Source organism: Branchiostoma belcheri, unplaced genomic scaffold (assembly GCF_001625305.1).
Source record: "Branchiostoma belcheri isolate BF01 breed outbred unplaced genomic scaffold, Haploidv18h27 scaffold281, whole genome shotgun sequence".
Classification (NCBI taxonomy): Eukaryota; Metazoa; Chordata; class Leptocardii; order Amphioxiformes; family Branchiostomatidae; genus Branchiostoma; species Branchiostoma belcheri.
In genome coordinates, this window is record NW_017803889.1 from 47,887 (window position 1) to 56,854 (window position 8,968).

General features: G+C 43.3%; 3 protein-coding genes across 4 annotated transcripts in view; 2 read left to right on the forward strand and 1 right to left on the reverse strand.

The window, feature by feature from the left end:
- Window positions 1–911: 911 nt before the first annotated feature.
- LOC109472779 (transforming growth factor beta regulator 1-like) lies at window positions 912–4,208 on the forward strand. Its single transcript, XM_019772634.1, has 3 exons — window positions 912–1,171; window positions 1,635–1,718; window positions 2,076–4,208. Exons 1-3 carry the CDS (start codon window positions 918–920, stop codon window positions 3,664–3,666), a joined length of 1,929 nt encoding a protein of 642 aa, XP_019628193.1. The 5' UTR covers window positions 912–917; the 3' UTR covers window positions 3,667–4,208.
- A 261-nt stretch (window positions 4,209–4,469) lies between these two features.
- Window positions 4,470–8,226, reverse strand: LOC109472775 (uracil phosphoribosyltransferase homolog). Of its 2 annotated transcripts, XM_019772630.1 has the most exons (8): window positions 7,906–8,226; window positions 7,684–7,726; window positions 7,415–7,484; window positions 7,089–7,151; window positions 6,319–6,480; window positions 5,703–5,711; window positions 5,143–5,241; window positions 4,470–4,706 (listed from the first exon to the last, which is right to left on the reverse strand). In XM_019772630.1, the coding sequence occupies exons 1-8, from the start codon at window positions 8,010–8,012 to the stop codon at window positions 4,600–4,602; spliced, it is 660 nt and encodes a 219-aa protein (XP_019628189.1). In that variant the 5' UTR covers window positions 8,013–8,226; the 3' UTR covers window positions 4,470–4,599. The 2 variants fall into 2 exon arrangements, with proteins under 2 accessions (XP_019628189.1, XP_019628190.1); XM_019772631.1 differs by lacking the exon at window positions 5,703–5,711.
- An 18-nt stretch (window positions 8,227–8,244) lies between these two features.
- The window catches only part of LOC109472778 (ATP-binding cassette sub-family B member 7, mitochondrial-like), a 20,463-nt gene continuing 19,739 nt past the window's right edge, over window positions 8,245–8,968 (forward strand). Inside the window, exon 1 of the mRNA XM_019772633.1 lies at window positions 8,245–8,508. Coding sequence (XP_019628192.1) covers window positions 8,320–8,508 — 189 coding nt within the window. The 5' untranslated portion in view covers window positions 8,245–8,319. The remainder of the gene's footprint in view (window positions 8,509–8,968) is intronic.

Sequence of the window (8,968 nt, forward strand, 5' to 3'; positions counted from 1 at the left end):
TTCATCATTTCAGTTATACCAGGAAGCGTTGTATGATGTTTGTACAATGTTTGCAACAACGAATATTACGCTCGCCTTTGGAGAGCACAGTAAGGGACATCACTGCAAGGAAAGCAGCAGCCTGGCAAGCTTGCAACAAGCTGAAAAACATCTGGAGATCGAACCTCTCACGTGGATTGAAAGTGAGGCTCTTCCTCTCGACTGTTGAGGCAGTCCTCCTGTATGGATGCGAGGCATGGACTCTTACCATCAAGCTAGAAAAGCAGTTGGATGGATGCTATACGAGGTTGCTAAGAACTGCACTCAACATCCACTGGTCACAGCATGTTTCGAACAGGGACCTTTACGCCGACCTACCAAGACTCTCTAGCAAAATTAGATCAAGAAGGCTTAGGTTTGCAGGACACTGTCACAGGAGCAGAGAGGAGATTGCGGCCGAGCTGGTACTGTGGACTCCCAAGCATGGGAGGAGGAAGGCCGGCAGACCGGCTACAACCTACATAGACTGCCTAAGGAGAGACACTGGCCTGGAGGTGGACTACTTGGGTCAAGTGATGGAAGATAGGGAGTGTTGGTCAGCCATTTTGTCTCGAGGCCAGGGACACCAGGACTCGACATAAGTCAAGTCAAGTTTGGGGCGTCACCAAAAAAAGCAGGGCAATCTGATGACCTTTCAACTCAGATTCTTACACTACACAAAAAGGGGTGTTTAATTTCATGTTATTTCTTCTGAATACGAAAATAATCGATAATGTGAAAATTAGAAACACTTTTTTCGTTCATAACACATTTCAAATAACGTTCAGTTGTTCCTATTAAAGTTGAAACTTGATCACATTGACGTTTTTACATTATATTGGACTAACTAACTCCCCCGTATTTGGAATGTTCCACTCTAAATTCATCACCCTCCCAACATGGCGTCCCGTCAAAGCCATCGGTCCAGTAGCCTGCTCCGGCGGGGCATCCCTCCTCCCCTGTCCCTACAGGCGCAGCCCGACACCGAGGGGCTACAGAACCCGGCGGCGGGGATAGACTCGCCGAACCTGGGCAGCTCGGCGATGCTGCACGACCAGAGGAAGAGCGCCATGCTGTCCGACGCGGCGCGGGAGTTCTCCTCAGGTGACCCCGAGGGGCATGCTCTGTCCCCGATAGACCTCGCCTCGCACAGGTACGAATTATACACAAAACCGTAACATACCAGCTAACCAATCGACAAAATAATCGTCCCAACGATTGTGGGCATTAGACGGAAGAAGAAGAACCAGAGACGGTGTCCTTCATGTCAAGATGGCGTTCAAGATGAAATGTCGTTTTCTAATGACAAGGACCAAAGAGTTGTAAATATATAACGTTATATGGATATATTATAACCTCCTTCCATAGACGAAAAATTATTTACATGTACTAAATAATTAGAGGGCCATATATACATGTGTAACGCTTTACCAAAGAGAGATGGTTTCTATTGTAATTTGTAAAGGACAGAAAAGTTTCACAAAGTACATATGCTATGTAGTCATATATAGTTTCTAGAATAGACTAGTATTATTGTGTTATGATTGCATTATCACAATTTGTTGTCATGTACGTTACTGTGTACAACTGAATAGTTATTTCACTTCTTTCTTCAGCCTCCCCCAGTTTTCACCCACCATGGAGCACTCCATGGACATGGGGCAGACATCGCTGTTCCCATCGCTGGACAGTGTGACAAGGTTCGTTGTTGTCCTTTTATCTCGCTAGATTTCACTAGGTTCAGGTACATCAATGTTCTCTCAAGGTTTTTAACATGTGGTGAATTGAGCCTTTGTTTTGTTGGGAGTGCTGAAATAGTTTAGCATGTTGAATCTGTGCAAGGAACTTCATATACATGTAGCTCCTTGATCTATGTGTGCTCTCAGTGTACTGCTGGGAAAAGGTTCCATACATCTTTGTGTTGATGCTGTCTGTGAGGTCTTCCCTCAGTCCAAGTGATGATGTCAGTGTCCCTGTTGTCCTCTGTTGTGCCATATGTCTAGTATATGCTCTCCACCTCTTGCAGCATCTGATGTGTTTCTCTGTCGTACATGTAGATTCGTCGGTTTGGAGCAGATGGAGGGACAGGGCGCAACCGAGGAGCCAGAAAAAATGGCGTCTTCCTGGTCATCAGAACCAGAGAACCTGCACCAACCTCCCGCCCCAGAAAAAGTTCCAGAAGTGAAACCTACCGCAAAGTCATCCCCGCGACACCCTGCGAAGAAGAAGCAGGCAGAAAGAGTGAGAACGCCAGCAAAGGAGGTCGTTAAGGTGAAAACAGAGCCAGTAAACGATCCGTACGCCTTCGAAGACGAACCTACACCAGTGGAAAGCTTCAGCCCTAAAGCTACTGCCATGGCTCCTCCCAGCACAACTGCCCTCCCTCCCGCTATACCCTACCCATTCTCGGCGATGCTACAGAGCCACGATCCACACCACTTCCCGCAACCGATGCCTTCTTCTGGACCGGTGGCTGCGAAGAAGAAAAAGAAGAGCAGCAGCGGTGGCACCAAGCACACGCAACAGTACGACAACGAGAAATACAGGAGGAAGTACCAGCTACTGAAGAGAACCGTGAAAAATATGGTGTTCGAGAATGCAGCGCTTTGTGACGAAGTCTCACACATGGATGAACGCATTGCCAAGGCGAAGGAGGACAGGAAAGCTTTGCTGAAGAGGTTGTTTCAGCATCAAGCGTTGAACGAAGTGGCCCAAATCTCCATGGTGTCCCCACAACACCCCCTGCCAGGTCATTCCAGCGTTCCCTCGCTCGGTAAACCTGCTACGCTAGACATGGTCACACCGAACCCAGCCAAGGTAGCAGCTAGTAGCACTGGCAAAGGGAAGGGAAAGGATACCGGCAAGGCAGCAAAAGGGAAAGAGAAAGACTCCACAAAACCATCCACAAGCAGTAGTGCCAAGAAAAAGAAGGACTCGGGTAAAAAATTTGTGCGTCCGATTCCCCTAGACCCAACAGGAAGGCCGATCTTTCCCGTCACCCTCGGTGAACTTACTGTGTACAGTTTGGGGGATGTAGTTGTAGACAGAGCAGAGTTTCACAATGAGAAGTTCATCTGGCCTGTCGGATTTTGCAGTACCCGTGTGTTTGCCAGCACCAGGAACCCTCACCAGAGGTGTCTGTACACGTGCAAGATTTCCGACGGCGGTGGTGGACCGAAATTCGAGATATCGCCCGAGGACGACCCTGAGTTAACCATCGTAGGTTCTTCCGCGGATGAGTGCCACAAACAACTTCTAAACGCTCTCACAGATATCCTCGGGAAGGATCCTTTTGGCAAAGACGACATTTGCGGGTCGGATTTCTTCGGTTTCTCCAACCCAACCATACAGAACTTGATACAGAGCTGCCCGGGTGCGCGGAAGTGCACGAAGTACAAGTGGGTGAAGTTTGACGCCTGTCGATCGAGTAAGACAGACACAGATGCGGAAGAAGAGGATCTAACGCTAAGTTTCACTGCTTTACAGAAGGCTTGGGGTCTGAGGGGGGATGAGCAGTCTCCTGCAAGAGGCCATGGCACAATGGACCCTAACACAAGCCTGAGATCTCTGTTAACCTCAAATGTGCCTCTAGTGACTATGGGGATAGCTGGGGGAATGCCTAGTATGTCTGGTCATGATGGCATGTAGACTTAAAAAGCTGTACTTGAAATTGTACTAGCAGTATATTGTGTATATTCTTGATGTGACTTGCCAAATCGAAACCTAATCCAAATTGGGGTTGCTAATTATTGTACAGAATCAGTGATACCATATTATATCTACTCAATTCCTTGTAAAGGCATAATGATATTGGTATATCAAACATTATAGTGTAATGTTATATTTATGAAATCTGAAGAGAAGACCTACTGTATACTGTATATCAGATTCAGTGGTGCTTAGCAGCAGTTACCCCAATGGGCTTGAATGTACAATAAAGGTTGGATTTTCTCTAAGCTATTACGTGTATTTGAATGAATGTGTTGTTTGTGTTAGCATGTGATGCTTTCTCTGTTGTTCATCCATCCCATATCAAAAGACACTCACACATAAGCATATTAATTTTGCAGAATCCACCAAACTTCTTCCAGGTGTGATGACCAAGGCTGGTCGAGAATAATATGGTCTTGTGTCAGCCATGATGGCAGAATGTAATGAAACACACTGCACATGGTTTTCACTTTCAAGTAGCTGGGCTTTTAATATTTTGTACTTTTAGAAGTTGTGATTTGAAGCTGTATAATGTTATACAGCATAGCACAAGATGGTACAACAGTACCTGTACCCTGTACATACATAATGTACAATGTAAATTGGTCTACTATAAATACATTATATTTATATGCCAGGTTGTTATGCCTGGCAACTTTGAGCCAAGAAAAGCATTTCTATAACCAACCTAAAAACTAAAAAAAGTATTTGATTTGGACTTGGATTTATGTTTATATGATTTTGATGCCTACGTTTATGTTCATGTTTATGTTTTGGTGTCTTATGAGCCCATATGGGCTGGGTGACAAAAGTCGCAAGACACGTAAATAAAATTAATTCATGAATGATTCATATATGTCCTGTAAAGCTTCAGTCTGTGCCGAAGTACTTCTGCCCAAAGTGCACAGGAACATGAGGGTGGATCTCTGATGTCAGGATGGTCATGTCTGGGTGTTCATCTGTCACGGACTTCAGGGCTGGGACACAAACAACTGCAGTTAGATTACTCAAAAAAGATAGTAACAGACTTGTTACACTTGTAAAATTTATGTAAAATGTACCTAAAACATGAAATCAGTAAATCAAGACATGTCACGTACACTCAAAATACAAGTACATGACTTGTATATACCCCCTTTCTTTTTTTGGTATGGTAAAAAACGAGTAACGTGTACTTACATAGATGTTTGTTAACCCGAAACGGGTTAGACGTGCTTGCCTCAATTGCAAGTCTTTTTTGAGCAAGATTTTTATGGCTGGATGCCCTTCTTAATGCCAACCCAAACCCTACTAGGGCCTAGGATCCCTGTAACTGAGGGGGGAAATACGTGTAAAGTGCCTTTCCCAATGACTAGATTTACAAATCCTATCAGATATTTTCCTGTTTGAAGTAACCAGTGATCTAACACTCACCATGTGGTGTCACAAACAGACTGAGCAGCAGAATGTTGCTCTCCTTCACTCCATGCTCCTTTAGAACCTGGACTGCCTGGATAGCAGTGTTGCCTGAACCTACAAAAAGGAAAAGGAAAATGTAAGATAAAACTTGGCATGTAAGGACCAAAAACATACTTACATTGTCAAATACACACAGGAACATTCATGCAATCTGTCTATCTATCTATGGATCAAGATCTTTATTTGCAATCAGATACATTTTCATGTACAGATGTACAGATACAGATTTCTGAGTAGGATGACCGTATTAGTTCCTACGCCTGAGTGAAGAGGGTTGACACGGTGGCCTTTGCATGGATTTGTTTAAGGTGGATAACAGGATGCGAATCTGAGACCCACACACTTGTCATTTCATGCAATACATACACCACAAACATGCATCATTGTCATGCTGTAAACACAGAATGATCATTTACCAGTCACAATAATAGAAAACAAGTCAAATCAAAGAACAAATCATTCACAGCATAAATAGAAAACAAGCAGCACACAGTAAAATCCAGGGGGCTACTCACCCTGCCCACCTTTGCATGGAGACAAGAAAAGAAACAAAGGAGATACAATAAGATAACACTAGACACATTCCTATTAAGAATATATTGTGTATACAAAGTGAAAGAAGAAAATTGACAACACATTCAAGTAAACTTTGAATGGTAAAGTGCAAAAGTGGACAGAAAAGACTGAAACAAAATAGAGTGGTAAACTAATACATGTACAAGCACAAATTAGACCAAGGGAAAAATGTTTCCTGTTTCCTGACCCACCCTAGAAAAACTGCCAACCTTAAAATTCTTTTTGGGTGGACCCCTTCAAGGGACATAAATTTTTCAAGCTGATCAACCTTTTCTAGCTCCATGATCTGACACCCAAGTGACAAAACATTGTGTGATTATTTTCTAACATTGACATTGAAAATAAAAGTGTCCTCATGGCAAGTTCTACTTTCTTAAACTGTATTGTATAAGTTGGACCCCTATATAGATATCACTGAAGTCTAAAAAAAAAAGAAAAAAAAGAAAATCCCTACTACTGATTTTTTCAAGACTGAAACTGGAAACACAACATTTTTTCCTAGGCCTTTTCACCAACATGCTGTATATGAGGCTACAACATTTCCTTGAAACGTACTGAGAATGGGGTACATCAGCAGCACTTTTCTGCTGTCCACGTCGGGAGGGAACTTGGCGTAATAGACCTTCGCCTGGCGCGTGTCTGCCTCGCTCTGGATCAGGATCTTGCCTATCCGGATGGACCGACAGCAATCTCGTAAACCCTGCTCCATAGCTTCACCTGGACAGGTGGGTATTACAGGTGTTATTACAGGTGGTTATTACAGGTGGTTATCACAGGTGGTTATTGATAGGTGGTTATAGAAAGGTGGTTATTACAGCTGGTTATTACAGCTGGTTATTACAGCTGGTTATAGAAGAGAAGTTAATTGCAAATTCATGCCCTCGGGGGCTAATTGCAGATTACAAACAAAAATGAATTACGAACAATGAAACGTAGTATAAAATAAACAGGTGGTTATACACAGGTGGTATATCAGGTGGTTATTGACAGATGTTGAGCCGGCAGCAGTCTCACAAACCCTGACTCCATAGCCTCACCTGGACATAGGTGGTTATTACAGGAGGTTATAACAGGTGTTTATTACAGGCGGTTATACACAGGTGGTTATTACAGGCGGTTATACACAGGTGGTTATTGACAGGTGGTTATAACAGGTGTTTATTTTTACAGATGGTTAATACAGGGGTTTATTTTTACAGGTGGTTATACACAGGTGGTTAGGACTGACACCTCTGGGAATTATCCACTATGACGTGATGCTCTATCTGGATGTCTAACCTTTAGCAATGCCGACATACAGTGTATGAAAAGTATTCCACACTCACCACTCCTCATGATGCTGACTCCACAGTTTCCCTTCTCAAAAGTAATCCCATCATAACTATAGCCTGCAGGGCAGCAACAGGAGGCATTTAACAGTCAGCACAAAAGACGGTTTTTGTTTCTACAAGTCTGCTGTGATGAAAAAAATGTCAACATCTTTACAATGCAGATTGTTCTTCACAGCAATGACTAGCATAAGTACATGTATGCACACCTAAAATTTTGTTAGTCCTTCTGCAGTCTTCTTCAGAATTCGAATGACCAATTGACTACAAACTATAAAATGACACAGTATTCTATAAAATGATGATAATGCAACTGTTCCTACCAGTAGGCGTGGTAACTGACATAGGAGAATACGGCAGCTGGTTCAGACCTTCTTCAACTACTAGTCTGATCTGTGGGAGGGAAGGGAGGGACATGTTGGGATGAGGATCCAATTTTTATATTGAATACTATATAAGTTATAACGTTATACATTGCATTTGTGACCGAAAATGATCTGAGCAGTCTGCGGTTTTTGGTCTAACAAAAATACAGTGCTAGTACAAATAGTTGGGCAACCAAAACTATCTCAGCAATACTAGCAACACTTACCAGTCGGTCAGCACAAAACACAAAATCACTTCTAGATGTTTCTCTGAAAGAGAAATACAAAATTACTACCAATGACTTTCTAAAATTGTCAGGCTTTCAAATGTCCATGTCAAATTTTAGCAACAACTGTTTATGTATATAAGTGTTGGTGGGTTAGTTACAAACTAACTAACCAACTAACAAACATAGTTTTGATAACAGAAGAGGGAGGGGGGCACTCACACATCCCTGAGTACCGTCTGTAGCTCTCTCAGCTGCCCGGTGCTCTTCAGTACCCTGACGTTAGCCCCTATGTCCTGGCAGGCTTGGTTAGACGTAATCGTCGCCATAATGCCGGGCAGATCGTCATAAATTAGAGTAAAGCATCCGCCAAACCATCACAAACATTTCATCATAACTTTTGGACATACGCCTCAGTACAGCGCCATGACCTTAGATATTCATGCGCGTTAGAAAGTAGATCCGATACAAAATCAAATAAATTAATGCTCATGTGATTTTTATGACGCTTATTTCAAAAGTTTTCTACATTTACACAAGGTTTTATTATTATAAAGCCATTAAATTAATGCTTGTAAGCCTATACATGTTGTATGACCCATCACAAGAGAAAGTGCGGAAGAATATCTGAGGTCAATGACCTTACGTACCCTCACATCTACATCCAAAATGGCGGCGATTCTGGTGTCCTCCAAGTTCGTCTGTTGTTTCGGGCCGAAATTTCAGATCAACAACGTCGCACAGAGGAGCCAGCGCTTCGGTTCGCTAGCGGGATGGAGGGGCAACTTTCTGGAGCGCAAAACCGTCCAGGTTTTCCGAACGCAGGTCGGTTTTTTGATTGATGAGAATAGGTGAAAGGAAGGGGGAGGGGCGGCGTTTTAGAAGGCCGGGTCGCTCTGTCGTCTGCTGTTTGAAGTTGGTTGCGAAATTCTGCCGTCTGCGGAACCATATGGTCTGAAGGTTCGCCGGTTTGCGTGGTGTGGGACAGGGAACTTCAACTGATTGTTAGTTCGTACACGCAGAGTTGTACGTGTATGTATTCGTGTTGTCTGGAAGCTTAAATCATCCTAGCCTTCGAATATTCCGCCCCCCTCCCACTCAGGCTAACATCTGGTTTATTAGTTTCCATATTCCAGTGTCTAACATCTGCACATTAGCTTCATGCCTACGCGAGAGTTATGTTTCTCTCTTATCGGCCAGCATCAAAGCAGTAAAACAAAGATAAAAATCTACACACGTTTCAAAACTATTTTCCTATGTACCCAGATCTATTCTAAGGGACTGT